The 12199-nt window shown below is 40.3% G+C and overlaps 1 protein-coding gene across 1 annotated transcript in view; it reads left to right on the top strand.

Moving 5' to 3' along the window:
• Nucleotides 1-11962, top strand: part of CFAP54 (cilia and flagella associated protein 54) — a 276792-nt gene extending 264830 nt beyond the window's left edge. Inside the window, exon 68 of the mRNA XM_036250829.1 lies at nucleotides 11843-11962. Within this exon, the coding sequence (XP_036106722.1) occupies nucleotides 11843-11962 (120 nt within the window). The remainder of the gene's footprint in view (nucleotides 1-11842) is intronic.
• The last annotated feature ends 237 nt before the right edge of the window (nucleotides 11963-12199 follow it).

The raw sequence follows: 12199 nt of genomic DNA, 5'->3' as shown, positions 1-12199 counted from the left end.
AGAAGAGAAGGCAGTGCGGCGGTGGGAGCCGAGGTGGGAGGGACGTGTGTTGAGGATGGAAAGGGGGCCGCAGGTCAAGGACCACAGGTGGCCTCTAGAAGCCTCTCAAAGGCACAGAGACGGATTCCCCGCAGGGCCTGCAGAAGGAGCCGGTCCCTGGTCCCACGTCAGTGGGGTGAGACTGACCGCGGGCCTCTCGCCCCCGAGGCTGACAGGAGACATGTGTCGTGAGCCACCGGGTCTGTTGTAAATGTGTTGTAGCAGCAACGAGAAATGAACACGCATGCACCCTGAAGTTCAGCGTGGCACCTGGGATTTGTTTCAGGTTAAGGCAGATACTGTTATTCTTCCTCTTTCATGTGGGAGAAACTGAGGCCTGGAGAGTTTCGGTGACTTGCCCGTGTTCGCTCAGCTAGTGTCAGAGCCAGGATTCACACCTAGGCCAGGCCGGCTCCTCAGAGCACGTTCCCAACCCCCTGCTCTGCCCCACCCCACCGCTGCCCAGCTACGCCCCAACTCCCGCCCACCATGCCCGGCACCCCCGGACCGCCCTGCCCCGGGAGGCCGCCCCTCCCGCCTAACTGCAGGCTCTCGCTCTTCCCTCGGGCTCCACGGCTCTCGGGACACTCTCCCAGCTTCATTCAGCTCTTGGAAATTTTATGCAAAGTTCTAAGCCTTCCATAGGGAATTCAGGCTTCAGGTGAAATTACTGAATTTCTTTGTATTTAAGTTTTGGGGAGTATATTATTACTGAATCTCCTTCCTACTCTTTAGTTTCTAATTCTCTTCCTCATACTCTAGAGAGGGGAATGTTCCCAAGATTAATCAAATAAAGTGATTAACAGAAGTAATACCAGAGCTGTATTAAGCTTGTTTTACCATGACCCAGAAAAGAAGCGTCTGGAAATTTTTGTATATGAATTTTTACTTAGTTATTACCTTTAATCTCCCCTTAGCTTATATTGGTTGTATACTGGCGTGCATTTTGCCACACGGCCATTGTTGAGTGGTTCTGTAGTTAACCACCGAGGTAAGCATTCATGCCTGCTGCGGCCCCTGCGCTGGGCCACCCAGCCCTCCCCTCCAGGACGAAGGAACTTATTTTCCCAGCTCTGGGGATGTGCTGCCCAACAGCCCCCCACTCTCAGCCCTTTCCAAGAATTGCTCTTGGCCAAAGGACGTGGTCTCTTTCTTGGGGAAGTCTGCATCCAATTACTGGTTGATATGGGGGTACACAGACCTGACCCCCTCTACCATGACCAGAGACAAGGTTGAAGGGTCATCCCAGCCGCAAAGTTCCCTGGGGGTCGGCGAGCCCTTTGTTGGGATTGCTTTGCAGCCCATCCTCACTCTCTGCCTAATTCTGCTGCCTTCCCTTTCTCCAGGGGCGTTGATCCCAAGGGTATTCCCTAATAAACTTGCCGAGGTTTCCTCTCAGGGTCTGCTTCCTAGGACCCTGAACTGCAGAATGAGTTAAAAACGAAAAATGCAGATATCTGACCAGTGATAAATACATACGGGTGCTCAATTAATCTTCATTTAGAAGTGTTCTAAAGGAACTAGAAAACATACTTTCTGGCTTCAGGTTTATTGTTTTAATGTAGAAGTAGGGGGGAAACATCATATATGTCACCCACTCATGATTAAAAATACATTCTGCAATGCGACCTATGTAGTTCAATTGCATTTTCTTTTGACCTCCATTTTAACAGTGAATTTACAAATGAAATGAACTCTATAAAACAAGGCTCCAGCCCATTTCCAATCTTCAATAAATGCAGCCTTATTTTCTTGGTGAAACAGTTTTTCCAGAGTATAAAAACAGGACTTGAGAAAGCTTTAAAACTATTTTCTGAAAATAAAGGCACTGATATGAAGTGAAATGTGATCATGCATAAGAACTGTATCAGAATTTATACCCGCGAATCTCCACAGAGAATGAGGAACAGCCATTTCATTTTACAACACATTTAATATAGGCATTTCTGTTAAATCCTCTACCCCAGAAAACTTTCCTTCAATTCTTCCCCCACAGCCCCTGAACCGCTGGCCATGAACTTGCATCTGGCCTCTATGCCCCGTGCCCCTCACCGTTGTCTGCATAACTCGTGCTTTCTGTTCTGATTAGAGCTTTTGATATTTTAAAGAGGATTTTCCCGTTTGAGATCCTTTATTAGTTCTTTATCTGGTGAAAAATACTTTCCTGAAGAGAGAGAGACAGTAGCTGTTCTTTCTGCACAGTAGGGTGTCAGGTTTCAAAGGCTCTGGCCCTTGGACTCTGAGCAGTCAGAATAAGCCTCCACGGGTACAGCCTAAACTTTTACTTTTTCTGTAAGGATCTCTCTGGGTCTTAAAGGATTGTTGTCCTAAACAGTACCCTATAAAATGCACGTGCCCAGAAGGATGACCTCACGGCCAGCCCTGTCCTTTCCAGCGAGGAGTGCCTTGGCCGGGCTGGGTGGGGGATGAAGGGCAGAATGGCTGCCAAGCAGGAGGAGGGGTGTCGGAGAAGCCCCAGAGGCCCTGAGACATTTACTGGCTGAGCACTCCCTAATTTCCATAATTCCAGATGGCACAGCTGGGTGCTTTTCCTGACACCGACTGTCCAACAATGCAACTCATTCCCGACTCTGCTACCCCGGGTTAGCGCAGACGCCACAGATTGGGAGTTCCATCTAAGACTGCCCCCACCTCAGACACCGGCTGCAAACAAGGTGCCAGGCCATCCCCACTTCTGCCCAGCATACTACGGATCTGGGAGTTCCCACGATGCCCCCTCAGGTTCCATAATTCGCTAGAATGACTCCCAGAACTCAGGGAAGCGCTTTGTGTATGATGACCAGTTCATTATAAAGGAGAAAGCATGCATGGGACAGGGATGGGGGTGGGGAGGAGCGGAGCCCTCTCTGGGATTCCACCCTCCCAACACATCAATGTGTCTACCAACCAAGAAGCTCCTTGAAACCAGTCATTATGCAGTTTTTATGGAGGCTTCATTACATAGGCAAGATTGATTTGATCATTGGCCATTGATGATTGAACTTAATCTCCAGCCCCTCTGCTTCCTCAGAGTTCCTGGTGCAGGACTGAAAGTTTTAAGTCTCTAATCACATGATTGGTCTCCCTGGTGACCAACCCCATCCTGAAGCTAGCACATGAAAAGAAGGTCAAGGGCTTTAGGAGCTCTATATCAGGAGCCTGGGTCAAAGACCAGATATTTATGTTTTATCATACCATAACCGCAAACTATGAGCATAACCTGAAATTGATTTTTAAACATGCATCCCAGTGAGTGCAGTCTCCCTCAGTCTGTCTTCTCATGGAGCGCTCTGCATGTGCTGCAGCAAGGAGGCCGGTGTGCAAACACACTGGGCATCTACTTAGATGTGAGGAGGGAGACAGGGCTCCTTCATGTTGCTGAAACGATTTGGGCTAGGCGGAAACATTTGGTTTCCTGTGCCTGTGAAACAATGTGTCTGAGCAAGAATTGTCCTTTATTAAAAGGTTACCTCTGCTCAGGAGCTCAGGGAAGCACCACGCCCAGCCAGGAGTCAGTGGGTCTAGCGTGTCGGTGACAATGGTGGTGACCACAGTGATGATTAAGAATATATTCTAGCCCTGGCCAGTTTGGCTCAGCGGTTAGAGTGTTGGCCTGTGGTCCGGAGAAACCCGGGTTCGGTTCCCGCTAAGGGCATGTGCCTTGGTTGCAGTTTGTCCCCGGCCCTGGTTGGTTGTGCAGGTGGCAGCCACTCGATGTGTCCCTTTCACGTCAATGTTTCTCTCTCTCTCTCTCTCTTCCTCTCTCTCCCTCCCACTCTATCTGTACAAAAAATGGAAAAATGTCCTCGAGTGAGGATAAAAAAAAAAAAAAGAAGAATATATTCTGTTAGAAGAATATATTCTGTTCTCAGGACAGTGTGACATTCCAACCAGTTCCCTGCACAAATGCTTTCTCTCCCATATCCTGTCTTCATTTCTAATGTTCTTGTTCTCTTTATAATAATGTTATTTATTTAAAATTAATTTTAAAAGATTCCTACTATCTCACCAATATTACCCTTTGATCTCATATTATGGTTTTAAAAAAACCTTTTTTCTGTCATATTTAAAATTTTGTTAATACAAAAATTAGAGTGATTCAAAAAATAATCCTGTTCTCCGCAAAGTGTGAGATTTCCTGTGGTCTGGTAGAGCTGTATACAAGCCTTTCTTGCCTTCCTGAGTTAGGTGCTATGTCTGTTAGATTTCAGAGAATAATATCTATTGTCGCTGTTATTGGGATTCTCTTGGTTATGTACAAAGCATAGTGAAACCAAATATATCTACTTCCCTCTCACCTTTAACTTATGGGGTGGGTAACCAGTCACTCCTGATATTGATTCTTATGTAAGGTAGTGTTGTATTATTCTTTTTAGTTTGGAATGTGTGTTTTTCCCCAGTCTGAGAAAAAAAATTCAATCAATCATTAACTTTAAAGACTCAGGTGATCTGTTAAGAAGATATAGAAACATGCTAGAGAAACTTATATGTGATAATGCTGGATGAAAACAGTAACCTTGAAGCTATTAAAATGATTTCTTTCATGGCTGTGATTCTCTGTGTTTTTAGGTACTTGAAAGGAGGCAAAGGTAAATCCACCCATATCACAAAGCTGACAGTTTTTCTTTTTTTAAATCCTCACCCGAGGACTTTTTTTTTATTTTTTGTTCAGCTAGAGTAGAGGGATAGAGAGGAAGAGAGAGAGAAACATCGACATGAAAGGGACACATCGAGTGGCTGCCAACCAGGGCTGGGGACAAACTGCAACCGAGGTACGTGCCCTTAGTGGGAACAGAACCCTGGTCTCTCTGGACCACAGGCTGGTGCTCTAACCGCTGAGCCAAACCGGCCAGGGCAAAGCTGACAGGTTTTTATATCCACTTACCAGTTACAGAAGCAGATAAACTAACTGATTCGTGAAAATTTGGCTTTCTCCCTTTTTTCTTGGTCATTAACCCTTAAAATCAACGAAAAGGCAACTGACATTGTGCCGAGAGAAGCAAGGAGAGGTCTCAAAGTAGATGCTTAATAAAAACTCATTGGATTGAGAAAAAATTATAGATACTTTGAAAACTGACTTTTCTTTCAATCAAGGAAAATCACTGGAACAAAAGGACAGAAGTAATAAACTCTTTCATTATGACAGAATCTAGTTTTCATGCAGAAATGCATCTGTAACACAGTATAGCAGTGGAAAATAACCTGTAACTCTCCAGTGCCTTTAAAAACTCTCCTAAACAAGTTCAAGTCCAGGCCAGATTTTAATGAAACCTTTCAGTGTGCCCCAACTTGATTAATTTTCTTTCCCTTCTTTTTTTTATCCTCACCCGAGGACATTTTTCCATTTTTTGTTCAGGTAGAGTGGGAGGGAGAGAGAGGAACAGAGAGAGAAAGAGAGAGAAACATCGACGTGAAAGGAACACATCGAGTGGCTGCCACCTGCACAACCGACCATGGCCGGGGACAAACTGCAACCGAGGTACATGCCCTTAGCGGGAACCAACCTGGGTCTCTCAGGACCACAGGCCGACGCTCTAACCGCTGAGCCAAACCGGCCAGGGCTCTTTCCCTTCTTTGTACTATTTCCTCTCTTATCCTCTAGGCAGGCAAAATCATCGCCATTTCTTTACTATTGCCTCTCCAACACATAACCTACTTGAATGAACTTACAGTCTGCTACCTGCCAAGCTTGTTTTCTTTCCTTCTCTCTGTAAAGCCATTCCTAAGCCAGGAAAAGGAACAAGGGTTAGCTGGTACCTTATTTTGGACAATTCGGACTCAAAGCTATTTACAAAAAAAATAAAAGACTTCTCAATGGTTATATGACTGCCAGTTTTGTCTCTATTGAAGAAGAAAGAGAGAAATTAAGTAATTTTACTTGAGCTTAGCTTTACTTGAGAAGTTCCCTAAGGAAGACCTAGAACGTTCCATAAAATTTCCAAAAGCTGAAGCTAGAAATCTGTGTAGATTACTACCGAGCTCGTAGGAGAAGGAGAGTGAAGTCAGGTAGGAGTGGACGGGGAGGCTCCCCAGGGCAGGGGCCTTTCGTGGTTGACGGACGTGGTGGGCGGGAGTTTGGAAGACAGCTGGGCAGGGGTGGGGTGGGCAGACAGTAGAGTAGAGGGTTAGGAACGTGTTCTGAGGAGCCAGTCTGCTTAGACATGATTCCTGGCTCTCACACTCGCTGAGAAACCTTGGGCAAGTCACTTAAAGCCTCTGAGCCTCATAGGTGTGTTCACATTGTAAAAATGTATGTAAAAAAGTAACCATCCAGGTAAATCAACATTGACCAGATACAGAACAAGAATCATATCTAAAGAAATACTTTCCCTGTTAATTCAAGCATTTTACTTGAAACCTTGTAGATTTTTAAAAAATCTCTAATTCCCTAGGAAGAAGGTATAACTGATTTCCTAAAGCACATTCAGATTCTCTTAATATGTATTTATTATGATATACTTCGGCTGTGAGAGCAAGTTAGCATGTTCACTTAACATTTTCAAAAACTAGACTTCACTATTTTGGTGATAGTGACTTTTTTATTTTACTGTTTAATAAAATGTTTATTTCAAAAAATACCTTGAATGTGTTTAGGTTGTTTCCTTCTATTCCTAATTCAAGTAGAAGTTTTAGAAATAATAAGGCTCAATTGCACTTCTGTGAATTAATGTTACTTTGAAATTTGTAAATAATGCAATAAGACAAGAGAATAAAATCAGTAACAAATACTAAGAAATAGTAAAATTATATATATTTTTAAACAATAAAATTGTAAAACCAAAACCAAAGAATTTTAAAAATGATTAGATTAAGAGAATCTGATAAAATGGCTGATACAAAAATCAATAACTATTAAGAATAACCATTTAGCCCTGGCCAGTTTGGCTCAGTGATTAGAGTGTCAGCCCATGGACCAGAGTCGTGGGTTTGATTCTGATCAAGTGCTGCTGGTCCATGTGTCTCTCTCGCATTAATGTTTCTCTCTCTTTCCTTCTCTCTCTCTCCCTCCCTCCTTCCCTCCCTCCCACTCTATCTGAACATAAATAGAAAAACATCTTTGGGTGAGGATAAAAAAAAAAAAAAGAATAACCATTTTAAATAGAAAATTTTAAACTTCATTCACAACAGTAACAAAACTAGAAAATGCCTAGGAATAAGTTGAACAAAAACATTACACAAGGTATATAAGTAAAAGGATGAGTTTTAGTAGTAAACAAGTTTACAATGCCATTTATTACATAAGCCTCCTCCTTTCCCCTGGCTTGATGAGTCAGCTAGTCAGTGACAACCTGTCATTTCTTCTCATTAACACTGTATTGAGATCTTACCTGTGAAATAAAGGTATAACTGTGGGAAAGGGAGAAATTAATTCTCATTATTCACAGGTATAGAAAATCCCAAATAGCCTTCAACAAAACAAAACAAAACAACCCTTAGAATGAATAAATGAATTTAGCAGTGTTTTTATATACAATATTAATGTAAATATAAATTTTATTTTTGTATAACAGAAAAACAGATATGAAATTTTTAAAAAGCTATCATTTAAAGTGTATTAGAAAATCTATATGGAAATGCAAATGACAATCTGGCCAAGACCATCTAGAAAAAGGAGAAAGCTTCAGGCTTACACTTCTAGTTTTCGAGTCTTCTTAAAGAACTACAACAACAGTGTCAGGTTGGAATAAGTTTACATATAGACCAAGGGAACAGAATAGAGTCCAGAAGGAGATCCACACATATGCAGTCTCCTGGTTTATGTCAAAGCTGGCTCTTCAGTACAGTGAGGAACAAGCCTTTTCAACAAATGGATCTGGGTCAACTGGGCATCTATATAGAAAAATAATACATTTTGATCCCTACCTCACACTATATACAGAATCAACTCTGAATCGATTGTAGAACTAAATATGAAAAATAAACAATAAAGCATCTAGAAGAAATTATAGATTATCTTCATGACTTTGGTAATGGCAGAATTTTCAAAATAGGACCTGTGGAAAAATACCAGTCATAAGGGGAAAGACGGATACGTTGGACTGTATGTTAAGACGCTAGTAAGAGAGAGAGTACAATGGCAAGCCACAGAGTGGGAGAAACATATTTACATACACCCAGCAAAGGGCTGGTTTCCAGAACATATTAAGAATTCCCATATACATTAGTAACAAAAAGACAACTCAATGTTAATAGGATAAAAGATGTGCGTTTCAACAGAGACCAAGAAACGCATTTTTAATATTATTAGTTGTTACAGACATGACATTAAAAATATGAAGAGATATCTCAAAACATACAACAGAATGTCTAAAATTAAAAAGTAAAATGATCAAAGTGTGTGAAGATATGAAATAACTGACTCCCTCATGCATTACTGTGGGGGTATAAAGTGGCCTATCACTCTAGAAAACTGTTTGGGAGAATCAGCTTAAAGATAAATACGTATATGCATACTCAATGTCCCAGAAAATTCCATTTTTATGTATATACCTCACAAAAATGTGTACCTGTGTATATTCATAAGAGCAAAGAAAAATTGAAATAATGCTTTGAAATAATTTAAAATAATACAAATGCCTAACACCTAGAAAATTAGAAAATAGTGATACATTCATACAATGGAAACTATGTATCAATAAGAATGGACAAACTATTGTTAATACTCACTGACATGGATGAATCTGAGAAACACAACATTGAGCAAAAACAACAGACACAGAAGGGCAAATATTTTATGATTCTACTTAAATAAAGTTTAAAAAACATAGTACACACACACACACACACACACACACCCCACATACATAAAACTAAAATATCAGCATAGAAACCAGAATAGTGGTTACTCTGCAGGAAGGAGGGCAGGACTTGGAGGGAGCACCAGGGGACTTCTTGGATGCCAATTCTATGCCTTGATTTGTGATGGTTATGAAGATATATTTATTTGGGGGAGGGAGGAGGGATCAAGTTATACACTTAAGATTTCTTCTTTTTCTATGTTATACTTCACTCGAAACTTCATTTAAAGAATTGTGTTCAGCAACAGGAAGATGAAGACTGCTGTGTTATAGCATAATAGAAATAACTGGAATTTGAAGCATTAGACTTGTCCACCTAAGGGCTTAAATGCTTAGGTGTCTAGAAAGGTAGGAGTAATAACATAAGTGTGAGTTCTGACATTTTAGGGTAATTTGTGTTCTCCAGAGGATGAACAAGAATTAATAACTCCAGGATGACAGCTCTTTTTATTTTATCTTCCTGATCTGAGCTTTCCCTTGTGGCCTCCATAAATAAATTCAGCCATTAATCTTCATCCTTTGACAAATGACCACTTGTGTCTGCAGGTGCATTGTCAAGGGTCAGAGGCCTAAGTGCTCTATTTGGATGTAGTATATAAATTATGTCATAAAGATACTTCTAATGTTATCTAAAACTAACTTGGACACTTTGGTATTTTTTTATACATTCATCTTTAATATGAGAAAAATTCTACAATAACAGATACAGCACCAGAGAAAACACACATATTTTAATGTTAATTATTATTTTCTGTGTATACTACTTTGAAAATGATCTGCTAAAGGGGATTATTGGATGTGAGGCCTTTCATCACCATATAGTAAATTAAATGTTTAGTGCAATTAAATAGCAATGAGATATAGTAAAATAATGGTAATCACATACTTTCAACATATTAATAAACTAATTAATATAAGCTCTCCAGGATGTTTCCCATTTTTTTAAATAAATAAAACTAGTCATTAAGTGACAAAAAAAAGGTTTATAATATTTCATAATAATATGCTACTCTGGGTGTGCAAAAACACTCACATATTTCTGATTGAAGTGTTAATTACCAAAACTTGTTTGGAAGGTAATCTGGCAGGAAATGTTAAAAAGTAAAATGTAAACACCCTTTGACTAAACCGACCACCTTGGGGAATCAGTAACACAGAAATGAAAGCACCATCACCCAGGAGATGTATAAATAAATGAGCATGTATGAAAACTAGAAACAGCCTCTTTGGTGAGTGACTGAATAAATTAGGATATGTCCATTGCATGCATTGTTATATAGCCAAAAGAATGTGTTCAATAGTGATGATAGCATAGCCTTTATTGGGTGTGATGGGCACCCTTGTAAGAGCAGTTGACCTTTGAACAACACAGATTTGAACTGTGTGAATCCACTTATATGTAAATTTTTTAAGATAAATACCTACAGTACTATAAATGTATTTTCTCTTCCTTATGATTTTCTTTTTCTATCTTGTTTTACCGTAAGAATATAGTAATGCATATAACATGCAAAATATGTGTTAATCAACTGTTCATGCTATCGGTAAGGTTTCTCATCAACAGTAGGCTATTAGTCATTAGGTTTTGGGGGAGTCAAAAAACTTATACTTGGATTTGAACTGTGTGGGAGGATTGGCACCCCTAACCCCAACATGGTTTAAGGGTCAACTGCGCTTGATAAGTGTAAACTCATTCCACTCTTGTAACAACAATACTATATAGGAATTATTATTATTTCCGTTTTATGGATGAGAAAATGAAAGTTAAAACGCATCAAACAGTTTGCCTAACCTCACACAGCTGGTGTGTGGTGCGGTCTAAGTGGGAGCCAGACGGCCTTATCCAGGATGCACCCTCCTGACCTCCGTGTGGTGGTTCCGCCGCCCTGGATGGACTAGGGAGGGCTTTTCCTTACATACTGGTAATTGAAAAAGCAATTAATGGAAGTCTAGTTATTCTATTTCAAAAAACATAAAGGAAGAGAGAAAAGACCCACATGAATATACATTCGTATGAGGATTTTAACAGTTTTGAAAGAATGCTCCGCAGGCTGCTGACACCACTCCAAGATTTGGTGAGAAAGGGGACAGTAGTACTTTTTATTTATTTACCTCTTTATTATTCAAACTTACAGAAAACACTGGAATACTTTTGTCCATTTTAATCCAATAAAATGAAGAAAAACTAGCCTCCATTTTCAGGGTCATTATGTCTTCTTGAGAATAACAGTTTCATTTAACAAATAAGACAAGGACTTAATAAAACGTTTCCTCTAATTTTTTACCAGGATTCAGGCCCACAAGGACCTAACTCATTGTGGTCATTCCACATGACGTCATTCATCGTCAAAAGGATCGAGATGTGCACGAAATGGGTCCCAGTAAACATGTGTTTCCTCCGTTTTTCTCCCATTTCTGCCCTCCTCCCACTCCCATAACCAGTGTCTCCACCACAAAAGCAGTTTTATTTCCCGTTTTCAGGGCTCTCAGATGACTTTGGCTCCACCAGTCCTTGGCGCAGTAGCACAGTGCCTCTTTCAGAGAGTGGGCTCCTAACACTATTTGCTTCGCTGTGGCAGGATTGAAGCTCAGAACGAGAGACGGAGAGGTGTCAACTGGGCAATCTGTTATGGAGGAAAGCATTTCATCAGGGCAGAGCCCAAGGTCCTTCACTTAGAATCATACACAATGATTATGTAAATACAAAGAGTCCATATTTCTGGAAGTATCTGCTGTTTTATAGGTTCAATTTTCCAGATTCACAGATATGAATCGGTATGCTGTTTTATAGACTCGTAGATGTGAATCTTAATAGGATGTAGAGTGATATATGTGACATCTCAGCAGTATAAAGATGCAAAACTGTGTCTTACCTTAGGCAAGAAGTATATATCGTTCCCATAAAATTATTCTATGGAATTGGTATTTGCGTATTTTGAGAACTTTACCTCAGTCAGCAGTTCAGAACAATGCGTTTCATGAACATTTTTATGCTCTTTTCTCAGGTTCCATTTCAGGTCTCGCTGCAATCCATATTCAATCTTGAGAGACTTTTTGATCTTGCTAATGGTTGCATCGTATCAGAAGGAAGCCTTTTCAACTGGATTGTATCGATGGTTTCCTGAACATTCATTACATGCTAACCTTATAAAGGTTTCACTGTTACTGTTTTTCTTGGTTTGAAATAAGTTTTGAAACTATTCTCTTTCCACAGACAAAATAAAATTGTATTCTTACACAAGCTCCATTTCCTTAAAAAGTATAGTTTTGAGTAATGCTTCACATTGCATTTGCATTAAATGACAGTGCCGTTGCTTCTTAAGACATCTTACGGAGCTATTCATAGACAATATGTTTGTGCA

This window comes from Molossus molossus, unplaced genomic scaffold (assembly GCF_014108415.1).
Source record: "Molossus molossus isolate mMolMol1 unplaced genomic scaffold, mMolMol1.p scaffold_m16_p_10, whole genome shotgun sequence".
Classification (NCBI taxonomy): domain Eukaryota; kingdom Metazoa; phylum Chordata; class Mammalia; order Chiroptera; family Molossidae; genus Molossus; species Molossus molossus.
Note: the sequence above shows the minus strand (reverse complement) of the source record. Positions and strands in the feature narration are given on the sequence as shown.